The sequence below is a fragment of the Pleurodeles waltl genome, chromosome 11 (assembly GCF_031143425.1).
Source record: "Pleurodeles waltl isolate 20211129_DDA chromosome 11, aPleWal1.hap1.20221129, whole genome shotgun sequence".
NCBI classification, from domain to species: Eukaryota; Metazoa; Chordata; class Amphibia; order Caudata; family Salamandridae; genus Pleurodeles; species Pleurodeles waltl.
In genome coordinates this window covers 196,989,251-197,014,131 of record NC_090450.1, presented here as the reverse complement: position 1 = coordinate 197,014,131, position 24,881 = coordinate 196,989,251, and the positions used below count along the sequence as shown (strand labels likewise).

General features: G+C 44.5%; 1 protein-coding gene across 5 annotated transcripts in view; it reads right to left on the bottom strand.

Annotated features, from left to right (window-relative positions):
- Window positions 1–24,881, bottom strand: part of LOC138265575 (G2/mitotic-specific cyclin-B3-like) — a 248,864-nt gene that overhangs the window by 143,311 nt on the left and 80,672 nt on the right. For all 5 annotated transcript variants that reach the window (XM_069213402.1, XM_069213405.1, XM_069213406.1 and 2 more), the window contains exons 5-6: window positions 17,151–17,229; window positions 4,632–4,724 (exon numbers count right to left, since the gene is read on the bottom strand). In XM_069213402.1, coding sequence (XP_069069503.1) covers window positions 4,632–4,724; window positions 17,151–17,229 — 172 coding nt within the window. The remainder of the gene's footprint in view (window positions 1–4,631; window positions 4,725–17,150; window positions 17,230–24,881) is intronic.

Here is a 24,881-nt window from a genome sequence, read left to right as displayed (position 1 = left end):
GTTCATACATATGGTGTTCAGCAGAACAACTGTCTAGGTATGAGGAGTCAGTCAGTACTCACGTAGGAAGCTATAGATAGCACACTCCACACCTAGATTGTTGGCCACTGCAAATTCATAGAACTTTGTTTAGGGTTCTCATGAAAGTTCTGCTTCGCTGTTTGCCTGGGGCCACAGAGTGAACCTCCTCTGAGCAGTCCCTCAGGATTTCAGATATTCAGAAAATTCCTGACTTGAAAAAGGCGGTCCATTGTCCGTTCGGAGCTAATTTAGGAGCCTGAGAGTGGCCATTATTTTCTCCAGGCAGGGAATAGTTTGAGCGGCAGTGATGGAATCCAGTAGCTCTACTTCTGGGTATTTTGAAAAGTCATCGATCACCACAAGCATGTGTCGACCATCTGGCAGACTCCCAAAATAGGCACTGGCCCTAAACCAGGGTCCAGAAGGGATGGTCTCCAATGATTGGTGCTGGTGGTTCTTCTGGACCAACAGCTTGGCACACCAAGCACTGCCACATGGTGTGTTCAACTTTGTTGTTCAGTCAGGGGAACCACACTTTACTTCGGAGCTGAGACTTTGTCTTGACCACTCCTTGGTGTGATGAATAGGCCAACTCCACAACTCACTGCTGCAGAGATATTGGAATCACCAGTCATGGACCTCTTAAAAGGCATCCCTCTGGAGAGATAGATAACTTGTGTTGGATCTTGTGTAGTGAGAAAGTCAGTTTTGTTTCTTCAGTCCATCGAGCCACATGGTGGAGGAGCAGGTGCCAATTCCCAGATGCATTGGCAAATACATCTAACTGGAGACATTCATCAGTGACCGTCACTGCTGTTATTTCATCTACTGAAATGGGAAGAGGTTGAGATCCCTCGACCACCAGACACACCTATTCTTCCAACTCTTTGACCTCAAGCTTCGCGAGGGGTGGCAAGTCCTGCGTGCTGGGGCAGATAGTCAGCAGGATTTTGGGACCTTGGTCGATTTACCACTGAAAATTGATAGTCGTGAAGTTATAAGATCCACTTCTCGATCCTTGGATGTGGCTTAGATGAGGATCCATTAAAGAGCGGTATGAACGGCTTGAGGTCCGTGTGGACAAGGAATGACTTTCCGGAGAGGTACAGATAAAACTGGCAGCAGCCCCAGTGTCTAGCAAAGGCCTCTTCCTGATATGGTAGTATAGCTGATCGGTGACAGTTAGTGCCTGGCTTGCATAGGCTACAGGGGCCCAGTCCTCATCATCTGGCTTCTGAGACAGGACAGCCCCTAGGCCCGTGGGACCGGTGTCCACTGCCAGCTCGGATTACTTGTTTGGGTCAAAGAACAGCATGGGGTCTTCGGACAATGTCATCTGAGTGGCCAAGAATGCCTCTTCTTGATCAGGTCCCCATTCCCACATAGAGGTGGCTTTTACCAGTTCTCTTAATGGAGCTGTCAGACTGGGGAGATTGTGGATGAAATGGCCACAGTAGGTGATCATTCCTAAAAAACTGCAGACACTGGATACATTGATAGATGGCGAAGCTAACTGAATGTCCTGCTTTTTGGCTGGATCAGGCATGACTCCTTCCCCCCGAGAACCGATAGCCAAAGAAGGTGACTTCTCTTTGTAAGAATGCACATTTCTCCTGATGTAGTATGAGCCCACACTCACTTGAAGGTTGTTTTAAGCCGTTCAAGGTGTGACTCAATGGTAGGTACATGTACCAGGATGTCAGCGCTGATTTTGATGACTCCTTGTAGTCCAACCAGCATTCCACAAATAGAGCCCTGGAAAACTTCAGCCGCACTTGATATGCCAAAACAGACATTTGTATCTTTTTAGGCCAACATGAGTAGAGAAAGTCGTAATGGGTCTTGATTCCGGGATTAACAGCAAATGATGATATCCAGAACACAACTCCATTTTCGTGAACCATCATGATCCACTTACTTCGGCAATGGTGCCATCCACCGTGGGCGTTGGGTGTCGCTCACTTTTAATGGCCAGATTGGGTAGATGCATGTCAACATATCCTGACTTCACAGAGTTGCTTTGGTTTGCAAGTGATGATGATTGGGGATGCCAAGTGTTGGACCATCCACCCGTTCACTGATGTCAGCCTACTTCAGCTTTAACTCAGCTTTCACCATCAGATGTAAGGAAAATGCCACACAACTGTTTTAGGGTGACTGGCTGGACTGATTCGCCGATGCGGAGATGTATTAAGCCATTCATCAGCCAGCCAATGTCTTCGAAGAGTGGTGAGAATTCAGCTAGCAGGTCGTCTACGCTGTCAAGGTGGACGCTGAATGCAAACGAGATGAGACTGAGTTGCTCCGCCATCTTGCAGCTCAGCAGCATCCCTGACCCGGTCTTGGTCATGTACACTTTGGTGCTTGTCAAATGTTCCTCGTGAGCAAATCCAGTTGTGAACACCCCCATCAACCGCAAAGGTGCAGATGATCCAAAAGCATATACTCTTGTGGATGTGGGATGTAGGTGTGGCTGCGGCTGTATTGGGAGGGTTTGCAATACAGACAGCACCAGGATGTTTATAGATGCCCCTGTGTCGGAGCAGGCACATGGTGGCCAGAGAGTAGGATAGTACACTTCAGTATGCGTTCTTTCAGATGCCCGCCTGGTTGCATGGCATACACAATATGAATGGTTCCTTCAATATCCTCGTCCATGTCATCCTCCGCTCCCATACCCACCAGTGGTTGTACAACATTAACTGGTTTGGGCTTCTGTTTCAGACAGGCTGACGACCGGCATACCTTGGCAAAGGGTTCCATTTGTTACAATAGGAGCACTTCTTACCTTGGGCAGGGCATGGCCCTTGGTGAGGGTACAGTCCTCTAAGCATGTAGCATGTCTTGGTGCTTGCGACAAGTCTTTTTTCTCTGCAGCTGCATGAGTCACCGCAATTACTGGCTCCGATTTTGATCGGACACCGTAATGCTGTCTCCATATGCACAGAGTGCACTTTTGATGGTTCCTTTGATCGTCCCATCGTAAGAATGTTGGCCATGATGTCCCTGGTACCTGTAGGATGTTTTCTCCGAGTTTGAGTTATAGCCCTCTATGAACTGCGAACAAATTTCATCCTCCACATCCGCCAGTGTGGACGTCCTGGCAAGTTCCTTCAACCTTGCATAGAAAGTGTCTATGGACTCTTCTGGAAGGTGTCTGACTTGCCCTAGGAGGAACCTCTTGTAGTCCAGGTTTGCGAGCAGTTCGAAATGGAGGGGGGTGGGGGGAGGGAGGGCAACTAGCCCACTGGTGCTGATGAAGGGCATAGAAGAGTTCTTAAAATGGTGCTCGACACTTGAAATGGCATGTTTCTTCCATGTGGCCTTCATTTGTTTGTCAGTTAATTGTTTTTTTTCACTTTTATTGTGCAAGTCTCTTGCAAAAACAGGGGCTACACTTTCATTGAGGCCATATTACTGTGCTGTTGATGGTGGCAGACTGGGGGAAAAAAATGGCCTCATCTCCTCCGATAAGCAATCACTCATCAGCTGTGATGCACTGAAGTAGGAGAAAAAGAATATTATGAGAATCAGGGTCGAGCATTCAGTGAATTTCTGCCTTCGGCCAAATGGTGGCACTGCTCCACCGCCGGTGCTCGAGCAGCCACCTTCCTCACAAGCTTTAGTGCACGACCAGTGCTCGACACAGCTACTAAGTCGCTTGGACGTCAGGGGCTCTCAAGCAGCCCTATCAAGTGTCTCGCACACACAGTGGGTTGCCAGATGCTGAAATCGGCCGACCGCCGAAACTGGCAGGAATATGGCAGCAGCAGAATCAGCCTACACACCGCTGACAGAAGTGAGTGTACTGAACGTGTAGTAGGATGCACGTGAGACGAGCAACCAACTTCCCTTGTCGCCAGTTTGTCAGATTGCGCAGCGCGCTACCTTACTGTAAGGCGCTGAGCGTGAATACTGCACAGACACATTCAATACTGTTTTGGCGCCAAGTCCCTAGACCCGGACCATTTATTACCTTCCCCGCACACATCATGGACATTACCATCATGTCCAGATGAGGCCGGGCGTGCAACATCCCCCCGCCGTGGAGTGCCAGGTGGGATAAACCAAACTAACATAACAGTAAACGGTATGTGTTTTCTTTTAATATCTGGCACTTCTGCAGAACGTTAAGTATTCTGTGGATTTATGATCGATGTTGGGCAATAAATCTGTTCAGAGTGTCGTGTAAAGTTTGAAAAATAAGTCATACCGTTTCTAAGGATTGGAATTATAGAATACAACGTTGTGTTTCGCGATACCTTAAAATACGGCTTTGCTTTCCCCCCCCCCAGTATTTAATTTTTTTCTCTTTTGAACAGTGCTTCACAGCCACGTTTTGGCAGTGCAATTAGCTACAACCTCAATACAATAGAAAGACCTATTGGCTTTGACAAAGCTTAATTATCAAGAAAATTACCCAACTTGAAGCATACAATACAAGTTGCGCATTTGTCAAACTGACAACGAAAATGTTGACATTACTTTTTCAGTCTTCAATTAATTAGATAGCCTTTTAAATATACTCAGTTTGCACAGCACCCATAGAATAAACAAACATTACCCCTCTTCAAGTAAATGCCGAAGAACATGGAATAATTCAGCAATACCTCTCTTTGCTTTAAGTTTTCAAAAATGGCCTTTGCATACATTGGGACTGCAAATGAGTTCCATTTTTGTTGCTCATCGAGGTCCTCGAAATTCTAAGTGAAAAAAATGTATATTATGATGTGTGATAATATAAAACATTGACCTTATTCATGTGTTCACATTTTTCCTTATGCAGCATAGCAGACACCGGTGCTGTGAATATTTCTTTATAGAAGCCACAGTCACTATTTGACATAGCACATCAAGGGTTGAAACCAGAAACATGATTCATGAAGTTTCTATTATATCGTGCCCATCCTTGCACACAAAACATAATTATATTAAGGAGAATATATTTAAAAAAAACAAATTTTACACCGGTTTTTAATATTTAAACAGTATTATTTACCTATTAAAGGATCAATTTGATTTGTCTCAGCAAGTGAACTTAAAATCGACAGCATAGGTACCAACTCAGTAACTTGCATCCTTTCTCACCGTCGCAGTTCGAAAAAAAAAAAGTGCCACCTTCGTTACGGTACTGAGCTGAGCTATCTGAGGGTGAGTGCACCAAGAAAGGGGCCATGCCGGCTCTACATACCTTGTCATATCTTCTAGAACAGATTCATGGCTCTGCACAGGAGCAGGCGGGCTCTGTCCGTTTCTGATTAGAGTCTGATAATATATTGAGTAAACATTTGTTTTGCTGACAGCAAAGTTCAGAAACACAGGGCAATGATTGCCTTTTTAGGGTCGAGCCTGCGTTGCATGCGCTCGCGCATCGCAGCGAGACGCTTTAGTATTTAGAAAAGGGCTCGGAGCCCTGTCAACTTCATGTCAGTGTTTTTTATTGGTTCGTGGGCTTGCCTAATAAAATCTGCTTGCGTTCATTAGTCGAAGGCACGCATACATCATGCCTTTTCCGGTGGCTAGCCCGCCTCGAGCGCATCGACCAAGTACAGAAAACATGCGAGGCTCGCTGTTTTCCATCGGGCTCGTGGACTTCTTTTTTTCTAATTTACGAGCGCGATCTCGCTTGGCACAAGTCGAGCACTTTACACAGTTAGTTCCACTTTTTCGGGTTATGTACATGGATGCACTTTTGCCCGATAGGTGTAAAGTCGGGTTAGGAGTTTACAACGCAATCAGCTCTAACATGAGCAAACGCGAGACCCGTTGCATTGTAAATGCTTGTTATGTTTCTGAGCTCTGCTGCCAGCCAAACGAACTAAGGCGGAGATAGTTTGATCTACACGGCCATGAAGACCAAACAAAACGCACAGACCTCTTGTGCACCGGTTCTGTGCAGTAAACGGCATCATAATATACTCCTGATGAGTGCACTTTTACTCTTCAAAGTTATGCTAAAGGTGTCTCAGGTGCCCTTTTCTTAACTATAAGCGTCACGTATGAGGGCATAAAGTGGTATCTGAAGAGGAACGGACTGTGAGGCCAGGAGCAGTTAATATTTTCACTTTTAATTTAAAAATAAAATATACAACAATTGCTTTACCTCAATTTAAAAAAAAAAAAAAAGAAAAAAAAAAAAGATTTTGTTTAAAGAAACACAACCCTCCATGAAGGTACAGAGGAACAAATCATGAAGACAATTCATGTCCATGTCAAGAATTAGTAAAGGCATGAACATATGGTGAGGTTTACTTCAGGCCACAGAATATAAGCAATTTTATTACAAAATTATCAATGAAGGAACTGAAAGATTACATTAACATTGTGCTCACCGCTCACAAGTTGTACAGACAGAGGGAACACATGCTAAAACGTGTAAATTAAAACAGTCCCAAACCAACCGGTAAGATCTTAAGAAAAGAGGCTTGTTGGGCACAAAGTCCATGGCATTTCAATCCAATAATGAAGAGGCATCAGGAATAATGTAAGGGCCAGAGAGGTTTGGTACGCCAAAATGACAGAGTAGTTTATTAGTAACAGTCACATTGTATGGCAAAGGAAAGCTATTAGTGTGCCAATATGGCACTTATAAACCCAGGCCAAAGGTCCTATGTGTTGTACTAAACGGGGACAGAGGAGAAAGGGTAAGGAAAGCTGGCAAGGTGAAAAGTTGCATGTGATGGTGGCACTAAACTGGTGGAAACAGTGCTAACAAGATAGTTCATATAACAGTAATTGAAAAAATGATTAGGTCAATTGTCATCTAGGAAAATGCAACTGCAGTGTCAACATAGGAAAAACAAACTCAAGGGTCTCCTTAGAAGAAAGAGCTGTAGCATGAGTAATGGAAAATTGTGAGGAAATCTTGTTTGTGAGCTGGGCTCCTCTTTAACCATTTCCTGTTGTGAGCACCCCTTATTAGCCGGTGGGCATTGACAGTGTGGGACCTCTGGATACCAAGAGAGTTATGGGCAAAAGGTTTATCCTAGTCTTGGTGGACCATGCCACCTGGTATCCAAAAGCTATCCTTCAGAGGACAGTGACTGTACCCATCAAGGCCAGGGCATTTATGGGGAACTTAACCCATGTGGATTTCCCCAAGGAGGTGCAATCTGACACGGCTACCAATTTCACGCTGTCGTGCACGAAAGCCATGTGGAAGGTATGGGGTGTTACCTGTAATTTCACCATGTCTTACCACCCCGAAGCAATAGGTTGGTGGAAAGATTCAACCGTACCCTGAAGGATATGATTATGGCTCTTTCAGAACCCATGAGGGGTAAGTTGGACATCCTGTTACCATGCCTATTTTCCTACAGGGATGTACCACCGAAGGGGGTTGACTTCAGCCCTTTTGAACTTCTGAATGGGCACCATGCAAGAGGGCTCTCAGTTTGGTGAAGGAGGATTGGGAGCAAGCTCCTAAGAAGCCACCGCAGGATGCATTCAGTTATAGGCTGGCCTTCAGGAACCAGACAACCTGCGTCCAGAAACTCACCCATGAGAACCTAGTAGCTAGTCAGGACGACATGAAACAATGGTATAACCAGAATACCAATCTGGTGGAGTTTGAGCCTGGCCAGAAAGTGTAGGTGATGGCTCCAGTGAAGCCCAGAGCTCTACAAGACCATTGGTCAGGGCTTTTTGAGGTGAAGGCGCCTAAGAGCACCTGGTACTCCTGGAATCAAAAACTTAAGGGTGTGGCACCCACACACACATTTTTGAAGTATGTAATACACAACTGATACATGTAATGTACAGTAAATTAAATGATGCTTGCTATTTTACCAATAAATTTATTAAAGCTTGACAAACAGGCAGCTCCTCTGCTAAGGTGGAGGAGCGTCAGCTCGCGAGATTTATGAAAAAGGAAAAATAAAATAATAAAGTATGCTACGTTATGATCGTTTTATTCTTCTTGGGAGTAAGGGACAGGGCGGAGCTAGGCTTGTGGGAGGGAACCAGAGGATGGCTATGCACCACAATGTGTGCATGTTTGTTTGGCTGGCAAAAATATTGGCCACCAGAATGTTCATTCACTCCCCTAGGGAGAAGAGATTATTGAAAAATCTTTCCCGTTCCTTGTTCCCAGAAAGCTCAGAAAATCATGCCATTGATTGGGCAGTGGCGCAGGCACCTGAGTTAGATCGCAGCCACGTAGGGTGGGGTAAAGATTCCCCCTATCATGTAATACCATTAAAATCCCAACCTCAACCTCAATATCCAATAAAAAAAATTAAGCTAAAGCACCCATGAGGGAAATCCTCGAACAATTAGAGTACCAGGGCGTAATTGAACCCTGTGTCTCACCAATGAACAACCCATTGCTCCCCGTAGCTAAACCAGACCATTCGTACAGAATAGTTTTAGACTACAGATATTTAAACAGCCACACTTGCACATATGCAATATAAAATGCACTCATGAACAATATAGTGTGCGAAAAATACAAAACAACCCTGGATATTTCCAAAGGGTTGTTCTGCCAAAAGATAGCACCTGAAAGTAAGTACAAGTTTCAGCACTTTAGGCTCTGAGAAAAATTCAGTTGACTCCCACAGGGGTACAAGAGCAGTCATTGTTTTCAGCTTGCGCTACATCTATTTTACACAACACTGACCCCGAGGCTTTGTCATACATGGATGATATCTACCTTACAGACGATGGCCTCATGCAACATAAGGCGAGTAGCCCGCATTGTTGTGGGATTTGACGAATTCTGCTACAAATTAAATTTCAAGAAAAGAAAAATAGCCCTCGTTAGTGTCCTGTTCCTGGGACACAAATGATCAGATTGAAGGCAAGAGCCTAGCACACAATTACAACCTCCAAACAATCAAAAAGCTCCAATCTTTATTTGGATTTTTAAATTTTGGCAGAATTTATATTCCAGACTATGCACAATGTATTAAACCGTTATGACACACTCATTTTCAGAGCATTACAACAAGACATGCTTGCTGCAAAACACCTACATACAAGGGACAACAAAAAACACCTGGTCACCTGAGTCATTGCTGGTGCCATTGGTTTCACCTATGTAACATTTAATGAGGGTGAGACCATCCCAATAGCATACAAATCACATTTGTACTCTACAGCAGAACGCTTTGCTCCCACTGAGAAAATGCTCACTGCTGTTTAGATGGTTGTCAAAGAGAGACTTCTGGCCCAAGGGAAACACATTATTGTTGTATCCTCCATCCCAGTCCCTGAGGCTGTTACCAAAGCTAGCGTTCTCAACGCTAATGCATTACATACACGTTGGATCCAATGAGCAACGTCTGATGGCCAGTGATGTTGACTATGTTTTTGACTCAAAATTCTAAACTCAAGAATTTTTAGAATACGAACTTGAATATCCAGTTTCAGCAAACACATTGCCTATTGAGCATTATCAAACAATTTTCTATACTGATGGTTCAGCCGATGCGCAGTCATGAGTGGATACATGAAAGATGAGAAGTTCCATCCACAAAACACTTACCCGCCGACCTTATGGGATTGCACTGCACAACTTGCAGAGCTTAAGGCTCTGGTGATGGCAGTCGAACATATGGATCCTGAGCCGATGACGCGGATTGTCTGTGATTCGCACTATTGTGTTGAGTCCTTCAATGAATACCTGCATTACTGGTGCCAGGATGGGTTTAGAGATTCAGAAGGAAACCCCATGAAACAGACTTCAGTGAGGGAAAGTAGCGAATCTGAAGGAGATGCTACCCAATGTCCATGTTGTACATTTACTAGGACACCAGTGTGTTGGAAAACACGTTGCTGGCAATACATTGGCTAATGAAGCAGCCAAATAAGCAGTAGCTATGGCTTCTGTTGATGCAGTAACTCGTAGAATGAAATTGGATGATGAAACACTGGCCGCTGTGAAAGCTTCGGCTGACGGCATGCCCTTACCAAAAGCATATCCTGCTTAATATTCCTACATCATGTCATGCCTCAATACAGCCCTAGCAGTTATACCAGGGGGTGGGTAATCGTGTGACTCCCAACAAAGACCAAAGACCAGAACTGATCAAAGCAGCACATGGGAGGGTTGCTTCTGACCATGCTGGTGTGGCAGTTACAATATCATTGTTAGAAGCACATTACTAGTGGCCAGGCTATTACAAATAGACTAAGCAGTATGTCCTTTGCTGTGACATTTGCCAGCAAATAAAAAGGACCCACCGTCACACACCCACCACAGACTCCCCACCTAATTTCCAACAAACCATTACAATGTGTGTACTTGGACCATTGGGACCCCCTGACACCTGAGTGCATACAAATATATTTTAGGTGCGGTCGACTCGTGGTCCAGATTTCTATGGGTTTGGCCACAACGCTCACCTAACACTCAAACTGTTATTAAAGACTTGCAAGTCTTTGTAGGCACATATGCTGTTGTGTCTTTACACTCAGACCAGGGCCCTGCTTTTGCCTCATGGGCTTTTAGGGACGCCATGGCTTCGTTAGGGGTCTAACTGCATTGCTTGTCTTTATTTCATCCCAAGGGAAATAGTGCTGTGGAGTGACGAAACCAAGATTTAAAGCAATCCTTAATAGCCAGTGTATTAGGCATGGGTCGCAGTTGGCTTACACACATGTATAGAGTCCAGAGAGGACTTAATCTGCCCAGAAGGTCAATTGCGGGGGGGGGGGAGGGGGGGGGGATTGAGGGGAGTGAGGTGTACTTCATACAAATGCCTGTTCGGAACACAGATGTATGTTCCAGATCTTGATGGTCCTGGCGTGGAAGAGGCTGATACACCTTTTGATATAAATGAACATGTCACTGTCTTGCAAGACTTACAACAGTTCTGTGATGACAATGCATCTGTCAGTGCTACCTCCTAGAAAATAAGGGATGTGCCAATAACATCAACCAGCTGTATTCCAGAAGTTAGAGATCTAGTGCATGAAGATTACTGTGAAAAAGGAGTTTGGTCCTTCCTATCATGCAGCGGTTCCAGTCCTGGGAATACACAGGACCAGAACTGTCATTCTACCACAGCTGCCTGGTTCGCAAGAATATCACTTCATCTCCATTGAAAATGTCAAGCTACACCATATGGCTGATCCTTCACAGCAGACCTAGGGGACTTCTGGGTAGTACCCAAATCCCTCTCACTACAGTCCAGGGTGTTCCTCTACAGGTTTTAACCAGCAATGCTGACACCTCTCTGAGCCTGGGGAGAGTGGGAAATGAGCTTTCATTGGTTCCACTAACTTCTACTACAAATAACCTCAATAATGTTGATCGATTTTATTTAAATTCTGCACAAACGGATGGCATAATCTACTATGAAGCACCGCAAGAGATTTCTGCTAGTTCTCCTCTTCCAAACTCAGCTCCAGTTTTTGCACAAACTGCTTCTGAATATTTTGCCGACATTAATGACACTTTCACGGACTCATCTGCCTCTACTGTAACAGAACTGTCAAGAGCACGTAAGCTGACAATCTGGCTCAAAATTAACTATTTAATTCATCCACAGAACAATCTATGGCTCTCATTAACTGTACTTGCCTTTGTCCTTTGGATTGGGTTAATCACGGTTTTCTTCTTACTTATACATGGTAATTACCTTCCTGAATGCTCTTCAATCAAACTGGCGGATGAGGTCCTAAAAACTAAATTTTTCCTCTCTCAAAATACGCAGAGACTTGTCCCTAGTGAACATTTCTGCTATACCAATTTCTGATGTGATTGTTTGGGATAAAGTACTATTTGCTATATATGGCCTTACCAAGGTCATTGAAATTCCATATGTATTCAAACTTTCCATGAATAGTGCAATTACACCCGGAGTAGTTTCTGATGTTTGGGATGTGAAAACAGTTGATACTATGATGTCTGATTTGCAGTATTATACCATATTTGAAACTGAGGATGTGTATCAATCCTAAAAAGATTATGGAGAAATGTTCTTTTATAATTATTATGGACATCATTTCATTCACAGAGCAAGTACCCAAAGACTATTTTTAATTACACACAGTGGGAAAACTGTCCAACTCCACTAGTGGGGAGTTCCAAAATGTATACTGAAATGTTGGCATCTTTTTCTGGGCACAATGTTAAAAATGCTGAGTCGTATTATTTTAAACAGCCAGTAATAGAAAATCAACATGTATTAATGACCAATACTAAATTGATTTATTTCGGATTCCTCTGTTTCCCAGTTAGCTATGCAAGGCTATGGTTACTGGCTGAAGCTAATGTACTTGAAAAGTGTGTGGGAAACCAAAAATTGGAAAATAAGGGGAAAGGAATCTTTATTTAGAGCAAACCTGATACCTGTTCAAATGACATTTTTAAATGAAACAGTACAACAAACAAGTTGTTTAGGCTTAACAAACATTAAGGAATTGAATGTGTCCAGGATTCCTAGCCCAGAATTTTTTTTCCAAATGGCAGAAAGTATATAAATGTATCTGAAGATCAGCTCAATGAATGGGTCCAGAATGAAACATTTAACACATTACTTTCACATCCTGGTGGTTGGTTATTGTGGCCAGTAGATTATGGCACCAATATTATATTATATGATATATATAATATCATGGCACCAATGGGTGCAATACGCGTTTTGTAAACTCCACAGGGGGTTTTAGAACAAATAGTCCGGACTCTTGCTATGTGTCATCAAAACACTCTGGTATAGTGACAACATACAGTGCAGGGAAATAATGCCAACAATTGTTGAAAAATTCCTTATTAGATGCTGTTAAAGAACACCTGTCTCCTGTCTAACAATACTGATTTACAGGACTTCCTGTTAGGCCCCAGAAGACAACGCAGAAAATGCTTCTTATATGCACTATATAATGAAATGTCAAAACTTTTCCAACAAGAAGCGGCTGCCCGGTTGAGGCAAATTGATCAGGATAATTTACAGAACGCATTTGCCTCTGTAGATAATAGTATTAACACCTTGTCCGACCGCATATACATGTTAAATAACATTGTATCCTCTGCAGTAGGCATAGTCCATGATATACTAATGACATGTCACTCTGTACTGAGCCAGCTAAGGTCCATTATGCAGTTAGGTTGGACACTGCAAACACTAAAAGCAGGTCGCATTGCCCGGCAACACGTTAGTGCAAGGGACATATTTTTAACATATAATTTGATGCAACAACAAAAAATAATGGCTAAAGAGGAAGCAACATTTCATGCTAAACATCGAGAAATTAGAAAAGTTGCATTTTACTGTGGCTGAAATACCATCTGCTGAGTGGCTAATACATGGGGTCATAAATCTGCCTATTTCAACACTTCAGTTCACGCCCTGCTTGAAATACATTCCAGTAGGCAGATATGAAAGGTTGGGAGATAGTTACATACACGACGTGCAAGAGCTTCCCTTTTTGTACAAATGTTTCAAGGGCATGAAAGAGGTCTTTCTTAGCGATAGTGAATGTGAGACTTTTGTGAGCCATTCAATGCTTTGTAAGCAGCTGTCTTTGCATGGGACACTTAATGCCTCAGCAGCAAACTTGCCTTGCTCCCTGAAGGGAGTGCCAGACCTCTTGATTAGACCTGCATTCCAAGTGCTCTCAAATGGCAGCTATGTGCTCCTTAACAGTGAGAGCTGTTGTGGAATGAGAGCCGGAAAAGCTTATGTTGTTTCAGTTTCCCAAATTGTCACATGTTGCAGGAATATTCTCTTTCCCCCTACACAACGAGGAGCAGCAGACATTTAGCCCCATATTGCTACTTCTAATGTGAATTTTGACAAGTTGAGAAGACTCAAGGCTCTATTGTTTCAAAAACATGCAGCACATATGCGAGGGAGACCTATGTGCTTCAGGTTGCGAAGTCATCTGCAGAGATATAGGCTCTTTTAAGTACAAACTTAAAGACACTTTGGTGAACTTGGACGAATATTCAACGCATCCAGTACTACTGGAATCGCACATTTTTTTTAAGACTGTTGGTTCTGCTTTCATTCACAACTTCTCCTCTGTATTTGGATTAATACCTCCAGCCATAAACTCAATATTTTCTAGTGTTTGGGGGGGGGGGGGGGGGGAATTCCTGATTACTTTGGCTATAGTAGGTTACATTCACAGAAACATACACCTCCTTACGTGGGGAAGCTTTCTTGGAATATCAACATTATTATAAAAACACTTCCCTGTCCCATACGCATTAGGGGGAGATTTCAGCTAGATGACCATGACTACATGCGGATTTCTGAATGTCTTTCGCTACAGCTGCTTTCTTAGACTGCCGAATCCCTGGCCTACTTAGGGACGGTGTCTCTATAGACAACAGGCTTCCTTGCTCAGGTATGAAGGATGTCTACACAGGGGGAAACCTGAAGGGCAGATTAGGGTTTATTATGCTGTGCTCTAAAATAGCTTAAGTAGTAAAGATATAGATCACTCCTAATGACAGTATGGTAGGACTGTGTGTTTTACACTCCTTGTTACCTTTTTGCTTTTAGTGTGTTTTATCATCCTAGTTATTGCAATACATTCCATTCTTTCTAAGATGGAGTTACTTCAATAAATCCTTATTGAACTATACTCTGCCTCTGCCTGCGTGAGACTGATGTAACTGAGAGAAAGATGCGATCTGATTGACCACAATACCCCTGAGGAGACTTCCTTGTCATGCACCTGGTTGCCACAATCTCCCCTGTTCATGGACAGAGATGAGGCGCTGCTAGTTAGGATTAGGCCAACAGGTGCCACCTGGTGTGGAATTGTACTAAGTACCCACAATCGAGGCAAACCTACCGCCCAAATCCAGAGGCTTCATTAGGATAATTAGAGCCTATGGGACAATATGTTGGTAAAAGCATGATCCGTAAGCCCCTAGGTATTCTCTTACACTTCAAGTATTTAATAAGGGATGTCATCTCCCACCTTTGTTTTGACTCCATCCGCCTTGCTTTCTCCAATTCCCTGATCAGTTGTGCTGGTGTCTTATTCCCAGTTTCCTCATTCTTACTTCCCTTCATATTCTTTGCCAAATCGCTGAAGGTATGTTTGGCAGCCAACCTCCATTTCGGCTTCTATCCTCCATGTTTAAGTTGTGTTGTTCACTAAGTGCTCTTCGCTGGGTTCAGTCAAGCTATGCTATTCAATATGCGTCCGTTATGACAGTTCGCCATAAATCTGTTCGCACCCACCATTTCTTAACCATGTGCAAATGTAAATGTCTGAACAGTATATAGGTTGTTCACTAGCTCTTTTCAAGACACCCTAGATTATCATATACTTTTGTAGATGGCCATGCCCTCTTTAATCCACTTTGGCATTCAACTGGTTCTTACTACTTCGACTCGCCACACAGGGAAGGGACTACACCGTATGTTCACTTCATTCCCTGGTCATACGAGTCAACACAGAATCCCTGGGCAGGTATCAACAACCACCTAGCGCACGCTTCCAGTGCTCACATTAGTCACCCTCCTTACCTCAATATATATATACACACAATATATAATCCCTCTATAAAACGCATATCTCTAATTTATTTTTACTCCGTGACCCGTGAGCCCTCTATTGCCAATTATAAAGGAAAGACCTCAGAACTTGACTAAGGTTTTACAGTCTAGTTCTGATGTCACAATGCCAACAGCCAAGGTGAAAGGCAAGTCAGGTCACAAATATAACTGAAGCAGCTGTTTAAAGCAATTGAAACAGAATGTGGTTGTTCTGACTTCTGCTCTATTTTTTTAGCTTACAATGACCACCAGAGATATGGGGATTTTTTGCACTCAGAGAAAAGCTAGAATCTTTCTGCATGATCCTGCACATTCCAAGATACTTCAGCTTTTTTTTCCTTTAAAAAAAAAAAAAAAAAAAAAAAAAAAACTGAATTGTATACAACTGTTTCTAAAATATCAGTTTTCAACACATATTTAGGTTTAAGTTTGCACTAGAGGTTTTATTGTTAGCAAGCATGCTCCCTCTTTTGTATGACAGAGCTATTTACCATGTTTTTAAGCAGTTTGTTGGGAAAGGTGATGGTGTGACCTCGTACTACATGGAATAAACTATTCTCTGTCAAACATGATAAAGGATATTGCAAGTCACTTCAGAGTTCCATTACCTTACAAGGGAACACAGCCTTCTATATGGAACTCCTGGGTGACTTGGTGTTTTGTTGTTGAGATATTATATATATATACATACACACACACACACATATACATATATATACAAACATATATATATGTATATACACACACATACACACACACACACACCTATAATGTGCATTGAATTGATAGATGTGTGGTCACGCTCTGTGCTTACATTTTTTTTTTTTTTTTTTTTTTAAGTGACAAAGCACCACCATGTGCTGGACTGTCATAATCAAATGCCTGTGTTAAGAGTTAAGTACCAGTGCTGAGCATCAGCAAACACCAACGTAAATTAAGCATTGCTTATATAGCCTCATGAATAAGTACTGGTACATAAGAAGGAAGATAATAGTCACAATATGCAAATAATACGTTGGGTTTGTGTGTTGAGATTCTAGGTTGACACTTATTTTAAAAAGAAAAGACATGGGGAAATATCCATTATAAAAAATAAAATAAAGTTTCAAGAAATTGCCTGGCATTAGCCTTTCTTGTCCAAGTCAATTGTTCACAGAATAACTCACTCCAGAAGGCTCATTTTCAAAATTACCCTAATTAATGTGTCACTAATTTTGCTACAGGTTGCACTTGATACAGGCTCTATTTTAGCTGAAAATTAGGACGTCACCTCCTCCCCTTGGCACCAAAATGGCTAACTAAAATATCTATTTCAGCAGACACTATATTGGTAACAGTGCTAGAGTTAGATGATTAGTGTCATAAAAAGCAGTAAAACAAAATTACATACCTTGTCCTTCCATCACAGTCTCTGCTGGTCATAAAAAGTACATAAGCTATCCTTTTATTGAAGATAATGATATTTATGGAAACCAATCACAATTGTTAAGTAGGCATTTGTCTACGCTGTGATCAGCTACACATTTGACTAAATGGCTGGATTGTTCTTTGTCATATTTGTATATTTACTACTAGGTACTTTTATGATTGGTTTCATTCAAATCGAACAACTTGATTATTGAAGACTGATCAGCTACATATAATTAAACTTCATGCTGTACTCACCTTAATATTCTTGGTAAGAACTTCCCCTTCGTTGATTTCAACAGGCAACTCGCTTGTTTTTTCAGATAAAGGAAGGGTTCTGCAACCAAGAAGAGAATATTAAAATCACAGAACCGAGCGGTTCTCGTACTTTCTTTAAAATGTTGCTGTGTTCCTTATTTGTTTGGGTCGGTTTGCTGGTGAAGGAATAACACCCAATAAACCCTTGAAAATTTAGATCCAAAAAAATACAATCAGAGGGAGATCCCATCATTCAGTTTGGTGTAAATTAAAGTTTTATGGTGGGCGTTTGCAATAAAAAAACAAACACACACCAGGACAATTATTCCACCCCCCTTGATCCTCAAAAGCAGTTAAGTTCTGCTTTGCAAAACCTCTAGCGACAACACAACTCAAGATATACCTTCAAGGATGATTCAATTTAGGTAACTGAAAAAATGAAACCGGCAGTGAAAATGTATTCCAGCCCAAACGTTGACATTCTCGATTTGACAAATGAACTCATTTGTAGTAGGGGTATCTAATATGGCAAAATATGTATATACTCCTTTGTTTAGCAATTTATTGGATTAATCTGTTCATTCCGATCCTCCCCTGTCATGAAGACTCTTATTTATGGATCATCTATCCTTCTCATTCTATGGCATTGGAATAAAAATAAAAATACAAAATTACCCCATTTATATCTTAAATAAATAAATTATTATCTATCTGCAATATGTTATGTTCATGTTAGAAACTGGCAGAGACACGCATCCTCTGTAAGCAGGAACCACAATCCTAGTCAGGGTAAGTTAAATGGACACCATAAATTAACCTGTGCTTGGCACAAAGCAGGCTAGCTTTTAATTCTGGAGGCAATGTTTAAAGTATTTTTGCAACACTTCAAAACAGTAAAAATAGTAAAAACACCACACAATAATAACCCATATCAAATTGAAAGAATAGATCTTAATTGAATGATCAAAGCAAGACCAAAATGACAAAAATCCAATAAGTAGAAGTCAAGAGAATAATTTTTAAAGAATATCTGCAATTGTAGTGCTTAAAAGCTTAACGTTCCAACCGGGACTATTAGGTCACGCTAGACCGGGGTAAATCCAAAGTTCGGGCCAACCACGATGAAGCATGGGCCAGCTGCAGGTGCCAACCTTGCCCCACTGAAACAGTACCTTGTGTGGAAGGTTACCTCGACATCAAAGATCGATCATCGAGCACTCAGTCGATCCTCAAGCAGTGGTGCATCGTCGAACTCCTTGCGATGAAGGTGATGCATTATCATCAAGCTGTGCAGTCTGCAATGTGTCAGGGCTGAGGGAGAGGCACCAGTTCCGAGCCATGCAGTTGGAGCTGCAATGTCTGTCCTCATCAGCAATGTGTCAGTGGGGAGGAAAGATTAAATACTTCCAATCGCAATGAGGGCTATGTGTGGATTCTTCTGGATCAGCACAGGGGAAACTCAATTCCGGGGGCCCAGCACTGAATTGGCACCACTTGTCAGGGCAGGACTCACAGTTGGCAGAATCCGCCAGCTGTAGCAGAGGTGAGTGAAGCCTTTGATGTTCCAGAGATGTCAGAACAGGATGCAAGCCAGCAAATCCTTGGAATCACTTTGGTTCCAGGAAAGGAGAGCCACAGGTCAAGTCTTTCTCACTCCCAGGCAATGAGGGCAGCATGTCCCTAATTGTAATTCAGTGTGTGATGCAAGCTAATTCAAAGTAGGACAGTGTAATTACAGGTCTGTCAGACCCAGGGGAACCTCTAGCCCAATAATCTAGAAGTCTCTCCATCGGTCTGAGTCCGGCAGTACCGATCAAGTCAAGGTAATTCGAATGGGGTATAACTTGCAGTCCGACTTTGAACTAACATGCATCACACTCTGATTTACTATCAACCTTACGCCTTGAGAAAACCGCAGGCCTGTGCATCAACTAAGGGTGAAACCGTGCCAGTTCCTTGGATAGTGAGTATTTTGATAAATAAGTTAGGAATAAAGAACTCTTCTTGTCAGCTGAGACTTACTTCATCTATTGAAAATTGGAAATAGAACATGCAAGACTATTAAGCTTCCCATCTCGGTCCTTAATCAGTCATTCTAAAAATCCTGCTCTAATGGTTTAGTGGTTTTCCCTTTAGGACACCTGGGACTTATGAACAACACCCATTGAAGTAGGGTGGACCAAATTTAGGGACATTTTACCCCTTTAGCTCCTTAGCCCTTAATGGACCTATGTCAGCAATCAGACAATGTTACTAGCTGCCTTAATCTGTTTCTGGACCCAAAGCAGGGCTCCATTTTATTTTAATTATGGAAAAGGTATTTGATATAATAAAAACAAGGAGTGTGAAGTGTAGCTGTGGAGATCATAAAGCACAGCCCAGTGGTCCAGGGACACCCATGCATGGGGGTGGGGTTAGGTGATGACTTTTACTAAAATCACTAACACTAAACGAGAGAAAGTGAGGGGAGTGGTTAGGCTGCCGTGAAGCATGGACACCTAATCTGGTTGCTCCATGCGCCGTATCGAGTTGAGATGGCAGAGGGAGACCCCAGCTGCAGGGGGAGGTAACTCCGGGGCTCCTATTTATCACTGATCAAGAGGCAGTGCCCACTGGGATCGGAACCCGGTGCTGGCAGTACTGCAAGGAAGACGCGGCCTTACATCGGCACTAGTGACCACGGCCTCCATTACGGCAGAGGTCCCGGGGCATGGTATGGTGAGACACGCAGAAGGGGGGAAAATCGCCCTCCAGCTGCAGAACACTGCACTGTGATCCGGGTGAGCCACGGATCCCTCGGCGGCTTGGGTGTGGAGGCCACAATAAACAAACAGACCTCTTCGACCTGCGGCGCGGTGGTGAGGCGGAGGGGCCACGAGATGCCATGATGGGCCAGGACCCTGCCTGCAGCATGTGAAGGGTCATTGCAAAATATCAAGGGCCAAACATCACAGCATATGACCAAGTGGACTGCCTAGGACCTGCTATACTCTCCTCACCTCTAGCTGCCTGGAGAGGTAGGAGAGCAGACAGATGGTGAGTCGTCCCCCCTCCCCCCGGGCCCACATCCTGTACAGGGGCAGGCACAGCCCTCCAGTTCACAACACAGGAGTCCCATGGGGGCGTATGCTTCCAAATGCCCCACCGTTCTGTGGAAAGACCCAGAGGGAGGAGAGGCTCTCCTGTACTAGCGCGGCTGGCCTCAACACTATAACCTCTGAGGACCCCGGAACCAGGCCCCATGCAGGTGTCACCCCCCCTCTCTTAGCCCAGGTGAACAGTGCTTCGTGCAATACTACAGCGGGCGATCCTCTACTCAGGTGTATTGTGGAGACATCGGTGGTCCATCCACCTCAGCAAGCGGACAAAGTCAGTGCGTCCTTCATCCATTGCCCATAGCCAGACTAACAGACTGTGAACCCCTATAAAGCCAGGACGTACCTTTGACAGGCCACAGCAGAATAGGACGGACAGTCCCTTCACGCCTTCTCCTCTCCAATCCTCAACGAGACGTTGAGTCGCCAGCCTCCTGCAATTCTGGGAATAATATCACTTTAAACATCTTCTCTAATGGGAACTTGCTCAGCCATACCAGATACCCACTAGCGGAGCATACGTAGGGGATCCTAACCGTTACTGAGCAGATACTTCAGCTCACCCACCTGAGACATAACATCATCAGGGGTGTACGGTTTGACCCTCCCAGAGCCTCCCATCATCTGAGGCGATGCCCAGTGGGAAATCTCTGGCAAACATTGTCAACTGCTCTTCTCCGAGGCCATAGCTCAGCCGAAAACCATGACTACCCAGCCGACCCCCTTCCATCCCCACAACCATACCGTATGACCCCCCCCCCCCCCAGCGGTAAATACCACTGACCACATTGCAGGAGACCACAGCAGTAGGACGGTGCCTTGAGGCTATGGACTTAAAAATTTCAGGTCTTTCCACAGCCTCTGCCTCCATCAGGACGGACATTGCCTGTTTCAGTGAGAGGGTGGGAAATCTGGATCAACGCCTCACAACTGTAGAAGAACACATCAGGATGGTGCCAGAACATGACGCAGTGTTGCAGACCCTGCGAGCAAAGCTCACAGACCTTGAAGACAGGAGCCAGAGAGACAACGTCTGTTTCTTTGGCATATCAGAACATAAGGAAGGCACCAATATCAAATCTTTCCTTAAAAATGTGCTCCCTGAGCTTACCGGGCTGACCTTTTCCTCGCCGCTCGAGTTCCCGAGAGTGCACAGAATCGGCCCTCTCCATTCAGCAACCTCTGGACGGCCCTGTCCAGTCATCGCGTGCTTCCTTCGCTATGAGCAAGCTCGGCAGGTCCTATTGACAGCTCGGACTCCAGGTCCATTCTTGCTGGTCGGTCACGAGGTCAGAGTGGCAGCAGACTTTTCCAGGATTACGAACAAGAAGCGAAAGGCATTCCCGGCCCTCAGGCCACAACTCCGGAAACTGGACATCAAATTTGGCCTATTTGAACCAGCTCGTATGTGAATATCACAACAGCAAATGGAGGGACTTCATGGAACCTACGGACGTTAGCTTGAACTTAGATGACCTCACTCAGCACCCCATGGACTGTACCCCAGTGTCATTGTGCTCAGATCCTCCTGCTGAGGGGGGGGCACTTCCTTGGCCTCTCCTGCCCTCTCCCAACTTAATGCTGTTTTGCAGAAGAGAGGCAGGACCTATGACCGCCCAAATCGCAGGATGGATGCAATCATGCTCTGCAAGCAGGGACTGCACATACCCAAAACAAAGCAGAGACAAGTCCCATTCTCCTTTGAAGCAATCAACTACTGACCACACCTAATGCTACACTAACACATTCATGGACCATTCGTTAGCAGAACATAACAGAGGGACCCTCTACATCGGACAGCTAAGTGCCTTGGCTGCTTGTCTCCCCGGTCTCTCCTTTGTTGTTGTGGGAGGGTGGGGTGGGGGGGGATTAACAGGTCGGCACCCTAGTGTAATAATTTAGCAGTTCGGTTTTAGTGTTGTTACTAGGGTCCACTGCGTTTATGCACAGATTTATCCCAGTGCTGCCCCTATGAAACATGTATCATAAGCAAAGTCCTTGGCTTGCCACGGACTCCTGACCGATGATATGCTCACATGCCCAGTCCACTTGATTCCTACCATCTCCCTGTACTCTTGGTTCTGGCCCATTCGAGTTATGTGAACCACACCGTATAAGGTTGACACTCTACGTTCTCTCTATCTTCTAGATCTCATTCTTTATCATAATGGGCGCTTCACCCTGCCCTCCCCCTCCCACCCTTGGACCTGGTGACTACAGCTACTTCTTACTAGTGGGTTGTAGACGGCCCTTACATTCCACGTACCTCTCCGTGCCCTCCGCCTCTTCGCGCTCGCTCAGCGCGCGGACTGTGCCAGCACTGACCTGCAGTTCAGCAGAGGAATCGGAGGTGAGGACTTTCCTTACCTGTCACAGATACTGATCTGTGCTCCTTTTTCCTACTTCCCCCTACTTCCGTGGGCACAGGGTTTGGGTCCTTTCTTTCTCAACTATATCTCTAGCTTTTTCCCCCCCTCTCTTTTTATATACAGACCTATTCTTTGTATTCCTACATTAACATCTGTTCTCCCTTTTCATTTCTTTACCCTTTAATTTCTATTGGCATGACCCTCTTCTACTTTTTGGCCGGGGATCCCCCGTAGGTCCTTCCCCCCCCCCTCTCCCTTGACTACCCTTTATCACAACATCCATACTCATAGTCTCACCCATCCCCATACAGTCCCTCCAAGAAGAACACTCCTCCTTCGGAGATCTAGAGTCCTCTCACGGCCGAATCACTGCTCTTTCCTAATGGGCTCCACAGCTCCATTGAAGGTCCTTTCCTGGAACGTTCATGGCATGACACTACGTTAAATGACAAAATGTTCCATCTTATCTATGATCCAAAAACTCAGACATTGCTTTATTGCAGGAAACCCACTTATTCCCATCAGAGAAGCTGCGTAGGTACTGGGTGGGCACAGTGCTCTAAAGCGGAGCGCTGTCAGTACAAGATGGAGCACAGGGCACAGGACGGAGAAGTGCAGTGGTGATTCTCATTCGCCAATCCTTGCAGTTTAGGCTTCTTAAGACATGGTGTGACCCAGAGGGACGCTATGTCCTTGCTAAGTTAGTATTAGGCCCTCCACAGTATGCGTAGGATCTATATACGCTCCCACTGGTTCCAAACGTTCCTTTCTCCTCTCTTAACAGACTACTGACAGAGATTGGAGCTTCTCAGTATCTTCTGGGTGGGGACTGGAACCTAGCACCAGATGCTATCTATATAGATAGAGTGGTAGTGATGCGGGTAACAATGCGGATAGGTCTCTTTTGGGGGACGTTCTATCAGACCATGGTTTGTTGGATCTTTGGCAGCTCTCACACCCCACCGACCGGGACTACACTTTCGTCTCCCTAGTTCATGTGAACCAACCTAGACTGGACTACTTCCTAGTTTCATATCGGCTCATGCAAGCTATTAGAGAGTCGGAGATACTTCTGGCAGCAAGTTTCTCCCGGTCGTAAGCCATGGCACCTCAACACCTACCGTTATCGCACCCCAAAAGGTACAGAGCAGCTTAGATCCCATGCCACCGATTACCTCCATAACAACAAGGGTATGGTCTCCGCACCCTTGCTGCTTTGGGCTGCAGCTAAGGCAACGATCAGAGGACAACTAATGAGAGATGCTGCCCTCGTCTATGCCCAAAGGCGTGAACAGCAGAAAGCCATGGAAGATTCTATTACACAAACTACATGTGAATATACTCTGGGCCCCCTCCACATCCCTCCGTCGCCGTTTAGAACATACTAAAGTGGAACTCAACAATCTTTTTACATCACACGCAGAATATGCCCTACAAAGATTAAACGGCCGTCATTACGAACATGGTGAGAAAGCAGGTCTGCTAGCTGCCCAACTCCGCCAACCAGAGGCAACGTTGGCAATCCCGGCCCTCTACAATACCCACGGTTCACTTATTACACATCCACAGGAAATTGCTTTTACCAGACCCTCTATGATCCGGAAGTGGAGGAAGATCGGGTCAAGTTGTGCACCTTTCTGGACAAGACAAACTAACCTCGTCTCTCGGAGGAGGGTAGGGCTTTTCTAGAAGGAGACATCAGCAGGGAAGAGATCTGACAGGCTATTACTAACCTACCATATCATAAAGCACCGGGCAAGGACGGGTACCCGACGGAATTTTATAAATGGGTGGGAGAGGATGTGGTGGAAACCTTACATGAGGCCTTCCGTGGGGCTACACAAATGGGCTCTCCTCACCCACTATCCAACAAAGCTTCTATAATAGTACTGCCCAAGCCAGGTAAGGACCTTCTTAAGTGTGGCAGTTACTGCCCCATATCCCTTCTCAACGGCGATGTTAAGATCCTGGCAGGGATATTTGCGACTCGTCTTAAGGTTATACCTTCTCTGATTCATCACACACAGGTTGGCTTTGTGCCCGGCCGTTCTTCCAGGAATCACATCCGCACACTGCACCATGCTATATGGGTGATGCGGGTCTCACGGGAAGAAGCTCTTGCCCTTTCTCTGGATGCCGAGAAGACATTCGACCGCATAGAGTGGTGGTACCTCTCTGAAACACTAAAGCACTTTGGCCTCGGAACTAGCTTTATTAATATGGTACGCCTACTTTAGGACTCTCCAACCGCACAGGTCAACTGCAGT